The sequence below is a fragment of the Epinephelus fuscoguttatus genome, linkage group LG2 (genome assembly GCF_011397635.1).
Source record: "Epinephelus fuscoguttatus linkage group LG2, E.fuscoguttatus.final_Chr_v1".
NCBI lineage: Eukaryota > Metazoa > Chordata > Actinopteri > Perciformes > Serranidae > Epinephelus > Epinephelus fuscoguttatus.
In genome coordinates, this window is record NC_064753.1 from 1211971 (window position 1) to 1233661 (window position 21691).

The 21691-nt window shown below is 46.2% G+C and overlaps 1 protein-coding gene across 2 annotated transcripts in view; it reads left to right on the forward strand.

Moving 5' to 3' along the window:
• The window catches only part of LOC125905023 (transmembrane channel-like protein 3), a 223276-nt gene extending 202197 nt beyond the window's left edge, over positions 1-21079 (forward strand). Inside the window, exon 22 of one of the 2 annotated variants that reach the window (XM_049602785.1) lies at positions 19885-21079. In XM_049602785.1, coding sequence (XP_049458742.1) covers positions 19885-20878 — 994 coding nt within the window. In that variant the 3' untranslated portion in view covers positions 20879-21079. The remainder of the gene's footprint in view (positions 1-19884) is intronic. The other variant, XM_049602791.1, reaches the window with a different exon arrangement.
• The last annotated feature ends 612 nt before the right edge of the window (positions 21080-21691 follow it).

The following is a 21691-nucleotide window of genomic DNA, read 5'->3' on the forward strand; positions in this document are numbered from 1 at the left end:
ACGGACAGATGTGCAATAGATGTCGTACAGAACAGATCAGCATAATAAATTAACAGTAATCTCTATGACACAATGAGACAGAAAGAGAGACAGACAGAGAGAGACAGAGAGATATGCAGGACAGATGGTAATGACAGTAGCTTACAACAACATTAATGAAAGTAATAATATTATCCTTATAGTTCTGGCTACTGTGGTACAATATGTTGAAAGTATATATTAGTATCTGGCAGTATACATGTGATAATAATCATATGTGTATAATAACAGTAGAAGTATGACTAATGACTAATGATGGCAGCAGCAGCAGGAGGCATCTGGCAGGACCACGGCAGCAGCACAACCACACACGTTACGCTGTCCAGGCACCGCTGTGATATGAGTTAATCTGAGAGACAGTGGAGCACAAAGGCTCCGGAGAAGAAGCCGAGTTAGTGACATCCAGAATGGCCGAGTTAGCAAGATGCAGTAATAGGATACGAGAGAGAGAGAGAGAGAGAGAGAGAGAGAGAGAGAGAAGAAGAAGAAGAAGAGAAGGTGCCCGGTGTATTATAGGACAGACGGTAATGATAATAGCTTACAACAACATTAATTAAAGTAATAATATTATAATAATATCAATCAATTTCAATCAGTTTTATTTATAAAGCCCAATATCACAAATCACAATTTGCCACAGGGCTTTACAGCATACAATTACGGCTAATGTGGTACAATATGTTGAAAGTATATATTAATATCTGATAGTGTACATATGTGACAATAATCATATGTGTATAATAACAGTAGAAGCATGACTAATGATAACAGCAGCAGGAGGCATCAGGCAGGACCACAGCAGCAGCACAACCACACACGTCACACTATCCAGGCACTGCTGTGATATAAGTTAACCTGCGAGGCAGTGGAGCACAAGGCTCCGGAGAAGATGCCGAGTTTGTGACATTCAGTACAGCCAAGTTAGCGAGATGCAGTAACAGGACACGAGTGTTAGCAAAGGAGAGAGAGAGAGAGAGAGAGAGAGAGAGAGAGAGAAGGAGCCCGGTGTATTATAGGGGGGTCCTCTGGCAGACTAGGCCTAAGTCAGCCTAACTAGGGGCTGGTACAGGGCAAGCCTGAGCTGGCCCTAACTATAAGCTTTATCAAAGAGGAAAGTCTTAAGTACACGTGCTGTTGCATTCTGAATTAGCTGGAGAGTTTTTAAGGACTTACTAGAGCTACCTGATAATAGAGAGTTACAGTAATCCAGCCTTGAGGTAACAAAAGCGTGGACCAATTTTTCTGCATCTTTTCGGGTCAGGATAGGCCTAATTTTCGCAATATTACGCAGATGAAAAAATGCAGTCCGTGAGGTTTGTTTTAAATGAGAATTAAAAGACAAGTCTTGATCAAATGTTACTCCGAGGTTTCTTATGGTAGTGGTAGAGGCCGGAGCAATGCCATCTAGAGAAACTATGTCATCAGATAAAGAGTCTCTGAGTTGTTTGGGCCCAAGAACAAAAATTTCAGTTTTGTCTGAATTTAACATCAGGAAATTGGTGCTCATCCAGGTTTTTATGTCTTTAAGGCAGTTATGGAGTTTAGTTAATTGATTACTTTCTTCTGGCTTCATCAATAAATACAACTGTGTATAACAATGGAAATCCATAGAGTGATTTCTAATGATGTTGCCTAAAGGAAGTGTATATAGAATAAATAGGACTGGTCCAAGCACAGAACCTTGCGGAACTCCAAAACAAACTTTAGTATGTAAGGATGATTCATTATGAACATCAACAAACTGAAAATGATCAGGTAAATAAGATTTAAACCAGCTTAGTGCAGAACCTTTTAGGCCATGTTATGCCCAGTCTAGGGGTGTCTGGGACACAACATGAAAGGCCCCCATCTTCCCCAAGTCCCAAGTAGCCACAATGAAAAAGACATGTGGAACGATCAATAGTGCGAGTTTATTTACAACATTTAAATAACAGAATTAACTGAAATAGTAACTTCAGGGTGGACTAAGGCCAAAGTAACAGACAAAAACAATCCTGCCCAGGGAGTAAGTAAATAACCTAACCAAACAATAAAAAAACAAATGACAAAAAGCTTACCTCCCTAACTAAATAAACAGGAGAAAAAGGGTAAGTAACAAAACTGGCCGTCCACCCCTACGATTTAACAGTCTTTAACACAATAATGATTTACTGCAACAACAATATGTGTGGCCGGTTGGGAGAGGAGGAAGGTGACGTCTGCCTGCTAGCTCAAAGCAACTGCCATCTTTGTCCTTTAAAAACCTGAACGCCCTTGGCGGCAGCCAATCAGGAACGAGCACCGATCAAATTCACCAATCCTCGCCGTGCTATGGCACACACCTATTTGCATACAGAAAACACAGAGAACACGCACAGAGAACACATGCAGCAAAACACACACAAACAAAATAAATTACGACAACAGTCGTAACAGCCAATTAAGTGTTCCAGTCTCTGTAGCAGAATTTGATGGGCAGTTGTGTCAAACGCCACACTAAGATCTAATAAAACAAGTACAGAGACAAGTCCTTTGTCTGAAGCAATCAGAAGGTCATTTGTAATTTTAACTAGTGCTGTCTCAGTGCTATGATGCACTCTAAATCCTGACTGAAATTTCTCAAATAAATTATTATCATGGAGAAAATCACACAGCTGGTCTGCGACTACTTTCTCAAGGATCTTTGACATAAAGGGAAGATTAGATATTGGTCTATAGTTGGCTAACACTTCTGGATCCAGGGTGGGCTTTTTAGTAGAGGTTTAATTACAGCTACCTTAAAAGACTGTGGTACATAGCCTGTTAATAAGGATATATTGATCATATCTAATATATGAGTGTTAACTAAAGGTAAGACCTCCTTAAGTAGCCTAGTTGGGATGGGGTCTAAGAGACACGTTGATGATTTAGATGAAGAAATCACTGCGGTCAATTCTTGAAGAGAAATTGGGGAGAAGCAATCTAAATATATATTTGGTCTTACAGCTGTGTTTGAGGTTAGATAGGTAGGCCTACTATCTGACGACAGGAGGTCATGAATTTTGCCTCTAATAGTTAGAATTTTGTCATTAAAAAAGCTCATAAAATCATTACTGCTAAGGGCTAAAGGAATACAAGGCTCAATAGAGCTTTGACTCTCAGTCAGCCTGGCTACAGTGCTGAAAACAAACCTGGGGTTATTCTTGTTTTGTTCTATTAAAGCTGAGTAATAGTTTGCTCTGGCATTGCGGAGGCCCCTCTTATAAGTTTTGAGACTGTCTGCCCAGATTAAACGAGATTCTTCCAGTTTGGTTCATTCAATTCCTTTCAAACTTTTGCAATATTTGTTTTAATTTACGGGTTTGAGAGTTATACCAAGGAGCGAACTTTCTTTGCTTTGTTAACTTCTTTTTAAGAGGAGCTACAGAGTCGAGTGTTGTTCGCAGCGAGCCTACGGCGCTATCAACAAAATGATCAATTCAGGAGAGGTTAAAGTCGGTATGGGAAACCCCTGTTATTGAAGGACTTGGTATTGAATTTAACGACGGAGTAATCATTTCCATAAATTTTGCGACAGCACTATCTGATAAACACCTAGTATAGTAACTGTTGCTGAGTGGCGTGTAATTGAGTAAAAAGAAATCAAAAGTAATCAAATAATGATCCGATAGTGAGGGATTCTGTGGAAAGACTGTTAGGTTATCAATTTCAATTCCATATGTCAGAACTAGATCGAGGGTATGGTTAAAACAGTGAGTGGGTTCATGTACACCCTGACTGAAGCCAGTGGAGTCTAATAATGAGATAAACACGGTAGCCAGAGAGTCATTATCAATGTCAACATGAATGTTAAAATCGCCTACAATAATAACTTTATCTGATTTAAGAACTAGACTGGATAAAAACTCTGAGAATTCAGATACAAATCCAGAATACGGGCCAGGAGCATGGTACACCATAACAAATAAAAGTGGCTGTGAAGTTTTCCAGGTCGGATGTAAAAGACTAAGAACGAGGCTGTCAAATGAATTATAATCTAGTTTAGGTTTAGGGCTGATTAACAGACTAGAGTTAAATATGGCTGCAACTCCCCCTCCTCGGCCGCTGCCTCGAGTTATGTGGGTATTATTATGACTGGGAGGAGTGGACTCATTTAGGCTTGACACAGCCAGGTTTCAGTGAGACTGAGTAAATCAATATGATTATCTGATATTAATTCATTGACTAACACTGCTTTAGACGATAGAGACCTGATATTTAACAGTCCGCATTTAATTCTCCTGTTTTGTCTTTCAGTCACAGAAGAGGTTTTAATTTTTATGAGGTTGTTATGCACAACTCCTCTTTGTTTAATTTTAGATTTAAATAATTTAGGTGGTCGGGCGACAGACACCGTTTGTATAAAACTATGAAAACTATGGCTGGGTAACTGAACTAGAAGCTCAGAGAGGCGTATAGGACTGCGACTCTCTGTCCTGGTCTCAACTCTGGGTTGTCAGGGATTTAAATTACTAATAAAATTTTCCAGGTTCCTAGAAATGAGAGCAGCTCCATCCAAAGTGGGATGAATGCCGTCTCTCCTAATAAGACCAGGTTTTCCCCAGAAAGTTTGCCAATTATTAACGCAACCCACATCGTTTGCTGGACACCACCTGGACAGCCAGCGATTAAATGATGACATGCGGCTAAACATGTCATCACTGGTCAGATTTGGGAGGGGTCCAGAGAAAACTACGGAGTCCGACATCGTTTTTGCATATTCACACACCGAGGCAATATTAATTTTAGTGACCTCCGATTGGCATAACCGGGTGTCATTGCCACCGACGTGAATAACAATCTTACTGAGTCTATGTTTAGCTTTAGCCAGCAGTTTTAAATTTGATTCAATGTCGCCCGCTCTGGCCCCAGAGATACATTTGACTATGGCCGCTGGTGTTGCTAACTTCACGTTTCTCAGAATAGAGCTGCCAATAACCAGAGTTTTATCCTCAGCGGGTGTGTCGCTGAGTGGGGAAAAGCGTTTGGAAACGTGAACAGGCTGGTGGTGAGCCGTGGGCTTCGGCCTGGAGCTGTGCCTCTGGCGAATCGTAACCTAACCTCCCAGCTGAACGGGAGTTACCGGAGGACAGCTAGCAGAGGCTAAGGCTATGCTATGTGGCTCCGCACCGGCTACAGGGGGCTGGCTAACTACCGCAGCTACTGAATGGTTTTCCATGGTGCCTCGCCTCCAACACAGCAAATAAGCTACACTTGTTACAATTACCACTGTCACTAAAGGAGGCAGAGGTATAACTGAACATTTGGCACACCGAGCAAGAAAGAGCAGAGGGAGAAGCCATCGCTAGCTGTAAAGCTAATGTAGTTACCAAGGCTAGTATCATGCAAACAACAGCTAAGAGATTAGCGAGAAAGTCGTAGAAAGGAGGAGAGCTAAAAGTGCTTAAACAGAACTAGTGTGGGTTAAGATTTGGAGTAGACATTAAAGCAACTCAAGTGAGAAAGCAGAAAGCAGGTTAGTAGAATTCACCAGAGCAGTACAGAGATGCTGTCACAGAAACACCGGAAATGACGCAACTCGCTTACCGCAATACGTCAGCACGTCAGCACGAGGGTCCAGGCCTCCAGTTGAAACTCTCTGTCCTTGTCTGGGTAGGCCAGGCAGGGTGCTGTACAGAGTTTCTCCTTCATGAGGCGGAAGGACTGTTCTTAGGGTTCTCCCCATGTGTAGTGCTTGTCTTTCCAGAGGAGCTCGGTGAGAGGTCTTGCTATCTCTGTGTAGTCCTCAATGAACTGGCGAGAGTAGTTACAAACACCGAGAAAGCTCCTGAGCTCTGACACATTGGTGGGGGCCTTGATGTCCTGGATGGCGCTGGTCCTACCAGCCTGTGGCTCAGTACCATCTGCGCCAACTGCCAGGCCGACGTACTCAACCTTGGTGCGGCACCACTGGCCCTTAGCGAGAGCCAGTTTGGCACCTGCTGCGGAGAGCTGGTTGAGCACGTGGCGGATCTCTGTCAGGTGATCCTCAAAGGTTTGACTCCTCGTGAGGATGTCGTCCACATAGATGAGGTTACCGCGAGCAGCAGCGTCACTCATTGCCTTGTGGAGAAAGATGTTGAATTCTGCAGGGGAATTTGAGGAGCCGAATGGGCAGCGGTTCCAGGTGTACTGGCGGTTGCCAAAGGAAAATGCTAACTTGTACTGGTCAGCAGGGTCCACCTTCATGGTCCAGAAACCATTTGCTACGTCCACAGTTGAGAAGAAATGAGCCCCTTTTACTTTAGCCAGTTCTTGGTCCAAGTGAATCATGGGCCAACAGGAAAGTGGGACTTGTTTGTTCAGTGGGTGGTAGTCAATGGTAATGCGCCACTTACCAGTCGGCTTCAAGACTGGCCAAATTGGGGAGTTGTATGTTGAGTTGCACTCACGGATGATTTGCTTCTCCAGCAATTCGTCCAAGATCTCCTGGATAGACTCATAAGCAGCCAAAGGAATTTTGTACTGGCGTACAAAGGTTGGCGGAGCCTTTGGGTCCACTGGGATATGCACCGTGTGGAGGTTGGTGACCCCACAGTCATGCGAGTCCCTTGAAGAGATAGATTGGAAATCAAGGAACAAGTTCTGGAGTGCATCTCTCTGCTCTTGTGTTGTAAGAGCATGAGCTTTTGCAAGCTGTTGGACAATTTCAGACTCAAAGCCAGGGTTTGTTTCCTGTGGTGAAGGATGGGTTTCACCACTGTTGGAGTCTAGGTCTCCTTCACGAGGGTGTACACGACCATGTCACCTTTGGTGCCCAGAGTTGCGCCACAGATCGCCTCGTGCTCAAGAGTCACGTGGCGGGCGATGGTGATCATTTTGGTCGGGAAAGTGAAAAGGACTTTGCTAAGGTCATGACCTCTAGCTAGGGATGACGGTAACTCACCAACGACAGGTATTGACAACTCAAAGTCATGAAATGAGCTGTCAACCAGCATCCCTAACAGTTGCCATGTGGTTACTTGAATCGGAACGTGGGTCAGATTCTGAATCAGCAGGTAGGTTGAGCGATTGTTCAACTCCAGCAGGGGCGTGCTGCAGACTGTCAGGTTTAGTTCTTGAAAGTGAGGCAAGGGTTGGAAAAACGCTTGTAAGCCAGGCATTTTCTGTCCCTTCAGGAGTGCAAGGCGGATGGGGAACCCCACTGTCCTTGCAGGAACCGTGATGCCTATTTCGCTGGCAACCTGACATGCCTGGGGAATGACCTGGCCTGATGCCATGTTCTCTGGGTCAGTTGTCTGAGGTTGACTGTCGGTGCCTGCAAGAGACCACAAGACTTGGTTGACTGTGTCTAGCTGGGCACCGAGCCTGACCAGTAGGTCTGCCCCGATGGTGAAAGGAGGCTGAAGATGAGGGACTACACTGATGTAGTGCATGACCTGTTTCTTGCCGATTCGTACAGTAAGGGAGCACACCCAAGTTTCCTTCAGAAGGGTCTGTGGTGACCCTGCGGAGAGAACGCGAAGGCTCCGCTGTATGTAAGCCAAGGAGGGGCTGTGCTGGCACAAGGTCTTGAACAGGTCTTGGTCAATGGCGGACTACTCGGACCAGAGTGTTAGAATCGCTTCAGGGACCAAGGTGCCATTAAGATGTACACCTCCAATGATATAGGGGCTGTACAATGATGAGCTCACATTTTTCAGGGAGCAAAGGAAAGACCTGTGTTCTTGAAAAGAAGTTGGGCTTTCAGACAGCGGCAGCTGAGGGCACGCCGGTGGTGTGGAGGGGCCAGAGCTAAATCTGGTATCCACAAGAGGCATGAGCATCGGCAGGGGCGTTCTGGACTCAATGACAGCAACGTTGCTGTCAGAGGCTAGCACACTAGCTGCGAGGTTGAGCGGTTTAGGTGTGTCAACCTGAGCCCAAATGTGGCCATGGTGGCAGTCAATGAGTGGTGCCAATCTGTCCAGTAGGTCCTGTCCAATAAGCAATGGTTCTGTGTCTAGGACGCAGACGTAGATGGGATGAACGAGTGTCATCTCTTGGAAGGTTACGTCGACCCAGGCACGTCTTGTGATGGGTGACGTGTCCTGCGTGTAGCTGGTGATGCTAACATTGCAGGTCTCAATCTGGAGGGGTTTGCTGAGGGAGAGCATTGCTCTAGCAACCTCTTTAAACATGTCAGAACTCATCAAGCTTATCTCAGATCCGGAATCAAGCAGGGCGAGGGTGCTGACGCACCCCCCTATCACCACAGAGGTATATATGCGTTGGGCGTTGCCCTTGCGGACAAGGTCACCCAAGAAAGCCAAGAAAGGGGTGTCGGTGAAACAGGGAGTGTCCACTTTAAAGACTCCCTTGACCTCCCCTGGTCCTCTTCCCCAACCGACAAAGTGAACTTTGGCTGTGGAGGGGGAAGGTGCCTGGTCTAGTCACGCTGATTGGGGCTTGGTGACTGACCCCTCTGGGGGGTCGTGACGTGAGATAGAACGGCTAGGCAGGTCCAGTTGTCTAACTGCTTCTGCCAGGCAAACTTGAATCAGCTCCTTCATTTTTGACCTCATGCCACCCCCGTTAGGGTGGTTTTGGGCCTTCTGGTCATACTTACCCCCTTGCTTTGGGTTCCGGTCAGCTTTCTGCTTTGGCCGGGAATGGTTCTGTTGTTTCTGCTTCCCCTGCTTCTCACCCCTTTGTTTCTGCCCTCCACCCTGTTGGTTTGGTGCTTGGCATTTCTGGGATCCTGCCTGGGTAGCAGTCTTGGCACGAGGCATCTCGTTGCCTTCAAGTGCCAGGTCTGCATCTTCCGCTGCTTGGATCCCCAGGACTCTGGCGTTGCTCTCAGGTTTCTTAGTCGGGCGCACGCGAATCTCCCATACCATCTGTGCATACCTCCGGATCTCCTGCATAGGGAGATGCCTGGTTCTGCAATACACCGCGACGTCATATCGCACAGTCTCATGGAGGTTGTGCAAAAACAGGGACTTGAAGCCATGTTCCTCCTCTAGTCCTGGTGCATTGCGGCCTTGAAAGTATGCGACTCTTAGGCGCCAGTAGTACTCCTTTGGAGACTCTTGCTTCCTTTGAGTGATGGCAAAGGTGCCAAGGGTGGCAGAGGCGGGGTCTGTGAATAAAGAATACTCATCCCTCAGAGCTTGACAGAGAGCTGAGTAGCGGTCTCTGGTCCCCAGTGGGAGTGACTCCATGAACACATGGACACTTCTGGTAGTGGTTTTCCACAGAAGTTTGAGCTTCTCACGGGATGAGGGATGAGGGATGAGGCAGGTCAAGGAGACAGCGCTCAACCTCTGGGAGATAGTCATCAACATTTGTGTCTCTGTTGCTCGGATCGAACCGTTCTATGTCCCTAGCGAGGGACTCAAGTTGACGAGTTCGCAGGCCGAGGCCCCGTGGTGGGAATGGGCCATCCGAGTCATCCGAGGAAATGTCTCTGGTGCTTCTGTGGCCCTGAGGACGTGGCGCACGTGAGGGTTGAAGGTCCCCTGTGAATGCCTGTCCATTGTTACCTGCACCGCATGGAGCTTGAGGAGAGATCTCAGGACTCGGACTGAGGTGCACTCTCTACAACCAGGAACCTTGGGTTCACTAAGTGAGAGGCATGGGGTGCGGAATAGCTGTCCACTATGGTGAAATCAGCTGCTGCACTTGTAGGAGTTGTTCTGCTCCTAGACGTGGCTGCTGGTTGGTCAGCTGTGTCATGCCTAACTGACTGGGCAGCTTCAAGACGGTGTTGATCCCTGACTGTGGTCACTGGGGGGCTCGGTAAGGACGGCCCAACTGACTGGGCAGCTTCAAGTCTGCGAAGAAGTTCAGCTTCTCATTTGCAAGAAGCTTCGAGTTGTGATCGCAGCCGGCTGGTCTCCATGTCATCAACAGGAGGTTCTGACTCGTACTCAGAAGCACCATCTGATGACTCTTGCCGGGCTGCCTGGATAAGCGAGTGCAAAGACTCTTTATCCTGTTGTGGTTGCACACCTTCCTCTTGGGAGTCAGAGGCTGCGTCTGCCCTGGCCTGGACCTTCTGTCACAGGCGGGAATTATCATGTCGCAGCTGAGCGAGCTGTTCTTGAGCCTCTGCAGCCTGCAACTCGGCCTTACGCTGGTAGAGCAGCGAAATCTGGCCCAAAACGTCTGGAATGGTGCGCTGAGGCTTTCCAGTCAGATCGTTCACATAGCTTATAAGCTCCCTGAGTTTGTCTTCACAGGTTTTGATTTTATAGCTATTAAGGTTGTTTCTGTCATCTATAGACAGACGGATAAGTCCGGCGACCGCATCCTGCAGGGCTGGGACTCCTGAGGAGCTTCAGCTCCTGTCGCACGGGGGCTCTGGCTACTCATTTCTATGAAGTAGATTTGCACACCGTGGGTTCAATAAGCTTACTGTGTTGTGAGGATAATGCTAAATTTGTTACATTACTCTGTACTGCAACCGATCTTATTCAGATGTTACTGAGGTGGGTTTAGCACCTCTCAAGAGCAATAGCTATGTTAAAGCACTAGTTACCTCAAAGCCAAAAAAACAACCAAATACTTGAAACAAGCACAATGGTAGTAAACACTAACCACTAAAACACACTGCAGCAGTTCACAAAGCACGACTGGCTATGCTTGGCAGCTACACAGAAATGCAATCTTTGAAACAAAATTGAATTTCCAAAGAAAATGTGAATTTTCTTTAAAACTTCAATATTAATAATTGTGGATTATTGTACACAATTATTGTATCAAAGCTGGTTTAAGATAGCCTAACACAGGCGCTCCAAAAATGTAGGGATTTGCTAAAGGCAAGTTGGTTATTGATTATTAATTACCAATGGTAATTAGTTAAGAAAGTAAGTTATTAATGTGTATTAATAATTCCAGGGCACCACCTTGGATACACGGATCAATGACCAACCGGTTTTTAGACAAAAAGGGAAAAATCCTCGTCTCAGTTTGCTAATATAGGTGAATATTAACAATCAAATAATTAGAAGGCGTGAACCCGAGCACTGACCATCACAACCAGCTATTGACACAAAAACAATGCACATATCACCACAAAGGACTGCTATAGTAAAGTCACAAATGTTTATTAAACAATTATGATTCAACAATCACAAGCTGTTGACTTAATAAACACTGCACTAAATTGATGCATGTGTATGTGTGTATGTGTGTGTGTGTGTGTGTGTGTGTGTGTGTGTGTGTGAAGGGAGGGAGAAAGAGAGAAAGAGAATGGCGGGCGTGGCCTCCTGGGGAACACGCCACGTCATGCCAGGTAGTGATAAGAGTAAGGCGGGAAATTTGAGGGAGAAGTACTGAGGCGGGATACTAGAGCAAGACAATGGGTCATAAAACAGCTGGCCACATGTGCACTTTTAACGTAGATGTAGACGTAGATGGCGTCCAGCGGGATCAAACACACTGTATCAATCAATCAATTTTATTTATAAAGCTCAATATCACAAATCACAATTTGCCTCACAGGGCTTTACAGCTGCTCTATGCCCTAACAGAATAGCTGTGCCAACACGTGTAGGTGTGTAGAGTGTGATAATGGCGAACTGCCCTTAAGGAGTTGCTCACAAGGCAACGTGTGATTTTATCACAGGTATACGGTGTGTGTGTGCATGAGAGTGTGCATGTAGGTTTGTTAACAAGAGAGGCGGAGAGAGAGAGAGAAGAAAGGTGAGCGGGCGCTCGTAATCAGCGCGAGGTAAAAGCAGCCGTGGAGGAACACAATGGTCACTTTCCTATCGCTCAGAGGCCGGTAGACTAACTGGGTCAGCTTACCGTCCACTGTTCCTTGTTACAGATAGGAATGCGGCGTATTGTGATCGTGTGGCCGGCACAACTAATGGCACAATCAATTTGCTCTGGCGAGCACAACAACAAGCAGAAATCAATGATTAGATTATCAAAGAAAGGGACACGGCGGTCCTCAAATTCACAAAATCACAGTTAAAAGTCACTCTTAAGTCACACTCTACATATAAAGTCTCTGCCCAGACTGAAGCTCTCTTACTTGAGTCGCTGGCGCGACGACGTGTGTCCCATCTGTTGCTGTGGGAGGAGTGTGTGGGGCCGCTGTAGCGTTCTACAACGGAATGAAAGTTGCTGTCCTCGGTGTGGCAGAAGAGGGATCAGCTGAGTCGACTCGGTTGAAGAAACGGGGCCTCGGTGACTCCATCTTCCTTGGGAGAAAAAGGGGGTTTCTCCAAAATCTGCAGATGCTGAGGAACAGCGGGGTTGCGCGGTGTTCCTCGGGTGCTCTGTGGAGTGTTAAAAACAAAAGAAAAAGTGTCTTTCCACGTCCAGCGAGTCAGGAAACAAAAGGGCGGCCTAGGTCGGTTAAATTCAAACGTTTGAGGTACTCCCTAGCAGTAACTTGCGCACAGAAAGCTTTGGCTTCTTTCCAGCAACTCGTCACTCGGGGATTGCAAGGGGCGTCAGCGTGCAGCGGCGATTAACCCTATGGGCCCTAGGCGTTTCTGGGGTATTTTTACTGTCTTTACTTTTAAGCTCATATCACAGTCATTATAAAGGCTACATACACACGCGTTTGCTTGTTTTTTCAGGACAATCTGGGATAACCAGATTTGCCATCATTTCATGTCCTACTATGTGCCTGTATTTTATATTAATTTTTCTATCAATGAAAAAAACAAATCCGTGTGACTAAATTCTTACATTTTTACACGTATCTCACCATAGCAAGTTAGAAAAAGACATATTCTGCCACATATGAAGAGGGGAGACTCTCTGGAATCTGGCAATATAAGAACCATGATGGTGGGACATTCTGTCACTTCACAGCTGTCCAAAACATGTGGTTTGTGCCAGGCGGACATGATTGCCAGTATTTCTTCATTATTGCAAGAAATTCCATTGACTCATTCACAAGTCAAAAATTTGTTGCATGCAATATTTACATCTAAGATCATAGAAAAATAGTCAACCCAGTGCAATGATGTCCTCCAAGATAATATTTGCCACTTTGTTTGCAGTAAACAAAGTTTGTTGTTGTTTTTCAGTTTCAGTTATATATTGGGGGGTGGGGGCATTTTGGGCATTGGGGGGGACCCCTCAATGCATATGGTGACGACAGCCCTGTCAGGCATGCATAATTAGGCTACAGTTGTCTGGGTGCGCAAAGGTGAAGTGGCTGGTCTTGTCATACAAAGTTTGATGGAGTGTCAGCTGGACAATATGGAGATATTTGCATCTTGAAAGCCGGACTACAAACGTGGATAGACAGGGAGAAACACACGCAAGCCTAAGACGTGGTAAGATACGATATTCCTCACTATATGAAGTGACTGATAACAAGATCTGTATAATGGATTGTAAAGAAATTTGTCAGGTTTTTATTTTGTAGACAATCTGGATTTATAGCATGATAGCATGACAGCACAATGATGTGTGTGGTATCATTGGAAAGCTCTGCTCCTGCGCTTTCATGTGATATGCGTGGCATTTCTGTGCGACCCTGCATTCGCAAGTAATCCATCCAAGAGTAATGTGTGTGCAGAGCTGTATGAAAGCTCTGTTATACATAATTTTAATGTAACTTTATCATTTTTTTTCCGCTGTGAAAACACTGGACTACCGACAAGTGCTTGCTATGATTCCACTGTTACACCTGATATGTGTGGCTTCTCACTATGATGCACGGTCGCGGAGAAAATCCACAGAGAAGAACAGGTGTGAATTTGGACGCACTATGCGTCGTTCGGGCCCATAGGGTTAAAGTCTCAGTGACGTCATAGGGGGTTCCTTCTGACTCCACCTGAACCTGGCTGCTGTCGCCCAATAGGGAGCAAGAGCTTGAATTTCAAAAGTGATTTACACTTTTGTAGCTACTGGACCGATGGAAGCTTGGAGCGTTTCCTTTGTTCTTAGACCGGCTGGGGAATTCCACAGGGAATTCAGTGTGGGAGCTGTGGCGAAAATCAATTCTGAAACCGAAGTTCTTCAGGCTCTGGTTTCCAAAAAAAATTCGTCCACACGAGTGGTGTGATAAAAACATATGATATCCACACGAAACCGCAAAATCCGCTACCAAGTGATGTAATACACATGCCAAAGCAGTAGATGGCGATGTAACTTCTAACAGAAAGGCTATTTTAACCAATCAGATGTCACAGTCAATACCAGAATACGGAAGTGCGGAAAATAAAAACAACCCGATCCACCAAAATAGTGCAACCTAATTCAACAGCAGAGGCGCCTGAATGACCAACTACACTACCACGAAAGCAGCGACGGGCCTGCCAATGAAGGTCCGACCCGGCCGGATCCAGAACCTCCGTTGGTAGGCCTATCACTGCTTTCATGGTAGTGTAGTTGGGGTAGCTAACAACAAGAGCAGCCTCCTTCGTTGGTTGTTAGGTCAAACAGCTGGATATGCCATCCAAAGACAGCAGATAGCACGGTCACAAATAAAGTTAGTGTGACATATAGGGTATTTACGTGTATCTGGCCACTCAATTGTGACATTATTTTATGCATATGATATCGATTTTGTATCTTTACAGACACCATACAGATAAACCCCATTCAATTAAAAGCATAACTGATTTGAGTAAAGGCATGAGAGCAAATCTGGGTATGTATGTGCTGCGTTCTGCAGTTGGCAGTTTCACCTAGAGTAAAGCTACTGAAGACCAGCAAAATCACCGTTTTCATTTATTCTTTCAGGTGGGTAAATGTCACCTAAGCACCTTCAGATGTTATCAGTAGTGTACCCTTAATAAATAATTTGTTTATTGTTGGGAATCAACATATATTTACCTCACTCTGCGGCACCATAAATGTCAGGGTCAACACACCAGGCTTCACACGGAGGCACCAAATATGTTGGGATTTAATTGGCTATCAGAAATAATTAATAATTATTGTTAATAATTAATAATTATGTTAAATAATGTGACTTAATTAACATTAAATCACCTTGTGGGGCACCATTCCCGCAAAGGGAAAAATGATAGCCAGTTAAAGATATCAGTCTCATAAAATACGCTAAACTATTAATTTGGAGTTTGATTAATAATTAAATTAATGACAACAATCAATCCGCTGGTGGACGCCGGAGGTGAGGGGAGCCGTCAGGCTGAAGAAGGAGGCCTACAGGGCATGGTTGGTCTGTGGGTCTCCGGAAGCAGCTGACGGGTACCGGTGGGCCAAGCGGAGCGCGGCGGCGGCAGTCGTGGAGGCAAAAACCTCGGGCGTGGGAGGAGTTCGGTGAGGCCATGGAGAAAGACTATCGATCGGCTCCAAAGAGGTTCTGGCAAACCGTCCGGCGCCTCAGGGGGGGAAGGCGGCAACTTGCTCACACTGTTTACAGTGGGGGCGGGGAGCTGCTGACGTCAACTGGGGACATTGTCGGGCAGTGGAAGGAATACTTTGAGGAGCTCCTCAATCCCACCAACACGTATTCCAGTGAGGAAACAGAGACGGGGGTCTCAGGGGCGGGTCGTCCAATTTCTGGGGCAGAAGTCGGCGGAGCCCCGGGGGTGGATGAAATTCGTCCCGGATATCTCAAGGCTCTGGATGTTGTAGGGCTGTCTTGGCTGACACGCCTCTGCAGCATTGCGTGGACATCGGGGGCAGTGCCTCTGGAGTGGCAGACCGGGGTGGTGGTCCCCATTTTCAAGAAAGGGGACCAGAGGGTGTGTTCCAACTACAGGGGGATCACACTCCTCAGCCTACCCGGTAAGGTCTACTCCAGGGTGCTGGAGAAGAGGGTCTGGTCGATAGTTGAACCTCGGATCGAGGAGGAGCAATGTGGTTTTCGTCCCGGACGCAGAACCGTGGACCAGCTCTTTACCCTTGCCAGGGTGCTGGAGGGGGCATGGGAGTTCGCCCAACCAGTCCACATGTGTTTTGTGGATTTGGAGAAGGCTTACGACCGTGTCCCCAGGGGCATCCTGTGGGGGGTCCTCCGGGAGTATGGGGTGGGTGGCCCCTTGCTAAGGGCCATCCAGTCCCTGTACCGAAGGAGCATGAGTCTGGTTCGCGTGGCTGGCAGTAAGTCGGACCTGTTCCCGGTGAGGGTTGGACTCCGCCAGGGCTGCCCTTTGTCACTGGTTCTGTTCATAACTTTTATGGACAGAATTTCTAGGCGCAGTGGTGGAGGGTGTCAGGTTCGGTGATGGGAGAATCTCGTCCCTGCTTTTGCGGATGACGTGGTCCTCCTAGCTCCATCGAACAGTGACCTCCAGCTCTCACTGGGGCGGTTCGCAGCCGAGTGTGAAGCGGCTGGGATGAGAATCAGCACCTCCAAGTCCGAGGCCATGGTCCTCAGCCGGAAAAGGTGGATTGCCCACTCCAGGTCAGGGGGGAGGTCCTTCCTCAGGTGGAGGAGTTTAAGTATCTCGGGATCTTGTTCACGAGTGAGGGTAGGATGGAGCGGGAGATTGACAGGCGGATTGGGGCAGCGTCAGCAGTGATGCGGGCGCTTAACCGGTCCGTTGTGGTGAAAAGGGAGCTTAGCCGGAAAGCGAAGCTCTTGATTTACCGGTCGATCTTTGTTCCAACCCTCACCTATGGTCACGAGCTCTGGATAGTGACCGAAAGGATGAGATCGCGAATACAAGCGGCCGAAAAGAGTTTCCTCCGCAGGGTGACTGGGCTCAGCCTTAGGGATAGGGTGAGGAGCTCAGACATTCGGGAGGGACTCGGAGTAGAGCCGCTGCTCCTCCACATCGAGAGGAGCCAGTTGAGGTGGTTCGGGCATCTGGTAAGGATGCCTTCCGGACACCTCCCTTGGGAGGTGGTTCGGGCATCTGGTAAGGATGCCTTCCGGACGCCTCCCTTGGGAGGTGTTTCGGGCATGTCCAACCGGAAGGAGACCTCGGGGCCGCCCCAGGACACGCTGGAGGGACTACATTACCCGGCTGGCCTGGGAATGCCTCGGGGTTCCCGCGGAAGAGCTGATGGAAGTGGCTGGGGAGAGGACTGTCTGGGCTTCCTTGCTGTGGCTGCTGCCCCCGCGACCCGGACCCGGATAAGCGGAGGACGACGACGACGACGAAGACGATGATGACAACAATCAAAATTAACAGTAACGCCTGAAGGATTTCGGAGTTCTTGACGCAGCAGAGGTTGACTATTCATTCACTCTTGTGCAACATTAAACAGACAGCAGGCATGATTCCAAAGAATTATATTTATTCACAAACTAGCAAAGCAAACCAAAGCACACAAATTCTAACTAATTATATACAAGCTTGGTGTGTATGTGTGTGTGTGTGTGAGAGAGAGAGAGAGAGAGAGAGAGAGAGAGAGAGAAAGAAGAAAAAGACAAAGGCGGGTGTGGTGATCACAGCTGTTTGGCCTACAAAACAAAATGGCTGACAACAGAGAACTACCAAAATGGCCGAATCAAGGCTGCTTCAGTTTCGGGGGAGGTGTTTGTCTGACCGTATGGTCAGGACAAAGACAAAGGAAAAGAAGCGGGAACTTAAAGATGCCTGGTTGGGGTAGCGCTGTTGAAAGCCTGTGTGTTGATGAGTCTATGTCAGTGTGGCGTGTGTTGCAAACGGTCTGGATTAGTGCAGAGATTGTTTAGTTGCATGCAAGAATCTGTTTGTGAACACTATTAGCAAACTAAACACTTTGCTGTGGCGAAGCCAACTAATCAATTACCTAACTGCAATCTATCACAACAATAACTCAGTAAACAGCATCAAATTACGTACAACAAGTTAAACAGTCTTGCTTATCCTGTAAAGCTGTGATAAGCTATGGTCCCAGGTGCAGTCTTGGTTGAGTTCTTTGTTCCAAAGGTTCTGATCCGAGGAAGCTGGTCGCTCGGGGTCCTTGCAGAGTTGGACACTGGGTGCTAACTCACTTAGTTCCTTGTTGCTGGAAAGCTAGTTGCAAAACCTTGTGTTTGCCAGAGTCTGTGATCAGTTGCTCTCCCTTTTGTGGTTTGGGCCTCTGGAGCAGGGGTTTGGGCCTCTGCTGTTCCAGACCCAGCCGGAAAAAGGTGGGAGCTGCTGAAGCTCCAGGGCAAAAAGAGGAAGAAGGCTTGGAAGGAGCAGACCTTGTACAGATGCCTGTGACATCACAGAGTCACATGTCCCTGTAAAGGTCTTGTCCAGTCGAGTTGTGAGACTTGTGTCTCACTGAGGTGTGAGGTGAGACCTCCTGTGGAGATGGGTGTCACCTAGCTTTCTTTGTTTGAAGACAAAGAGCATGCAGAGGAAAAAGCCTTTAAATTGTCCAGTGATGATTTTACCAAATGATAAATCATCTGTGGTCCTGTGAATCCCAACATTATATAGTTTGTATTGTCCTTTGTTTAATTGTTTGAGGGAACTGTAACGTAAGGTAACTGCATACGAGTGGATGCAACCGTCACTAATGCTAGCGTAGTTCCTCAGGGATTTAAGCTGTTATTACTTTAATTTTGACAATTTAACTTGTGACAACACATTAACTAAGGTTGTAAGGACTGTAACTGTTGGTAGCTGTTGTTGATTTTGTTTAAATATGTTGAATTATAATTTTATGAGTTATTGTTTGTCGGACGATTGAGCTAAGTTAATTAATGCTAAGCTGTCACTTGTTGCCATAGCAACAGTAAACATTCACATACGTGCTACGAGCAGAGTGCAGAATCAAGCTTCATTGTAAATATAGTTAAGATACATTGTATATAACACAGGATGTGGGACTTTAGTAGTTAGTAAACTTTTAGAAAAGAGCTATTTACCGTCGCTCTGACGTCAAACAATGGAGACGGGTAATAAAATACCACAGTTATCAACCCCAAAAGTGCGGTTGCGTGTGGCCAAACAGCCAAATCGCATAGAACACGGTTTCAGAAGTACACGGGTCCGTGGGAACTAGGCCTAATTAATAGCAAGAATGTTTTATTTGAACTGGTGCATGTAGATTGCTTTTGTTTAGCCAGGGCAGAACTATTCGATGGTGTAATGGTCAGTACCGTCGGTGCCCCGGGGTGTAGCAGCAATACCGACTGTCAAGCATTTCCAGTGGGAGAGAGGGAATCGTGGGTGTAGCCCGCTCTGTATGGAGCCACGTCAAACCCACCAATAGAAACTCTTCTCTCATCCATCAGCGTAGGCCCCGCCCATTAAGTGCAGTTGAACTTGCAAGCAAAACTTTGACTCGCAAGTAGGGCTGCCACGATTAGTCGACTAATCGATGACTAATCGACTATTAAAATAATCGGTGACTATTTTAGTAGTCGACTAATCGGTTTGAGTCATTTTTCATAGAAAAGCACTATAAAAGTACCCCAAAATACTCTTACTGCAGCTTCTTACATTCAGATATTGGCAGCTTTACACACTCTCCCCTGACAGTGAACTAAAACCCTTTGGCGTGAGTATGAAACAAGACATTAGATGACGTAATTTTGGGGTTTGTTAGAGACAGACCGACATTTTTCAACATTTCAACACATTTTTCGATGAAATGATTAGTCGACTAATCGAAGAAATAATCGACAGATTAGATGAATGAAAATGACAATGAAAATAATCGTTAGTGGCAGCCCTACTCGCAAGCAAGGAGGACTGATGTGCAAGCAAAAGTTTTTAACTTGCAAGCAAAGAGGACTGATTTATAAGTAAAATGATCATACGTTTTTACTTACAAACTTGATTTTTGATTGCAGTTCAGGAAATATGCTCTCGAAACAGTTTTATATGATTGCAACAAAAAGACACAAAAATCTCTCCGTATTTAACAGTCTTTAAACCCTGCTCAATTATCCATCACATCACTCCTTTAGTTTTGTCAAAATGATGAGACTGTTATGTGGCAACGCACTGCATGTATTTCAAGTTCATGCCTTTTATAGCATAATGCTATGATAACATACCAACAACAATATGAAATAATAATAGTAATAATTGTCCTTTCTTATAACAGGCCCCTATCCTTTCTTGGTAGCCCCGGTGGTAACTGCGGGTCCAAGTCCTATCACCACATACCATATAATCCCCCAGCTCTCTATTCTGACAGCATCCACTCTGACCCCCTGTACAGGAAGACCATACGTTCCATACATCCAGTGGAGGCTGCTGGAATCATCACTGCACAGAGTTATGGAGGACGGCGCGGTCACACCACACGTTATGTGATTGTCAGTGAGCATGAGCCCAGGAAGAAGCTGCGTCGCTCAGCCACACGGATCCCACGCCATTATCTCATGGAGGAGCCTGCAGAGATCCTGGAGCTGTACCCACGCAACATTAAACATTACGCACCCCGCAACGCTCAACACCAACCAAATCCTCACCGGTCCCACCAATCAACGCAGCATCTAAGTGAAGATGAAGAGGAGGAGGAAGATGGAAAAGGTCAAGGAAGGATGTTTTTGGGAACGGCTCATCGGCCCCGTTCCCTCTCTGACCTCCACCAACCAGCACACTTCTATATCGGTGACCATGTAGAGAGCCACATTTCCATGACTAAAGACGGCCACACTGCTCGAAGAAGATATGGAGCGCAAGAAGAGGATGATGGTGAAGGAGAAACAGATTGGGGAGGTTTAGAGTCACACTCCCGGCCCTTAGCCAATGTCAGAGGTGCAGACTCTCTTCTTGTGCGAACCAGGCGTCACATCCCTTCCCCAGGAAGACACTGTCAGTCCCCAGTCAGAACCAGGCACATGGAGTCTTATGTGAAACCCAAGGCTAGGCAGAAGCTTGAGACACCCCTGACTGAGTCAGATTCAGCCTCCCTGGCCTCCAGCAGTGACCAGCAGAACAGCAGCACTGACCAGTACATTCAGGTCATCCACAACAAGGAGCACTATCTCAAGTCTGATGCCAGACAAGGAAAGCTGGCCAAAAAGAAGTCTAAAGCCAACATTGATCTAAATGCCACTGAGTCAAATGACCTTGTCTGCTCTAATGTTTGACTCATTTGTTAAATGAGTAGGTGGTAGCTGGAGAGGTGCCAGTTCACCTACTGGGCACTGCCGAGGTGCCCTTGAGCAAGGCACCAAACCCCCCACCACTCGGAGCACCTGTCATGGGCAGCCCCACTCTGACATCTCTCCACTTAGTGCATGCATAGGTCCTGTTTGTGCATGTGTGTATGTTTGGACCTGTGTGTAATTGACAACAGAGTGAAAAATTGAATTTCCCCTTGGGAATTAATAAAGTATGTAAAATTAAATTAAAAAATTAAAAAAAAAAAAAATTAAAACTAGGTATTCTGTTCAGTGTTTCTGAAAATATCATTGACAAATATAGGTCTACATTACTAGCAGTTGCATACGTTGCATTAAAAGCACAGAAAGTATATTATGTGATTTCCTTCTATGTGTGTGCTCTTGTATCATTTTGAAATGGCTATGTCAGCTAATTAAATGTGTTACTATAGCAGTGTGTGAAACAAACCATACTACAGAGTATGAAATCCAATACAGCTTACGTAATTACACTTGCTTCGTATACAACAATAATAGAATAGCTCATCATCACAAACTGATCTGTCCTGTACACTGACGTTAGCATTTTAGATGGAGTGAAACGACCATGACATTCCCAGCTGGCTTGCTGCAACAATAAAGGACTCCAGCTGCAGCTGGGTGATGGCACAGCTGTTTAAAAAGAATCACATCAAGGGAAGTTAAAATGCTTGATGGTCACATAATTCACGTAGACAGAGAGTTCCAGGAAGTTAATAGCGGGCCATTTTAATACATAATAGACAGGTTTCTGTGCAA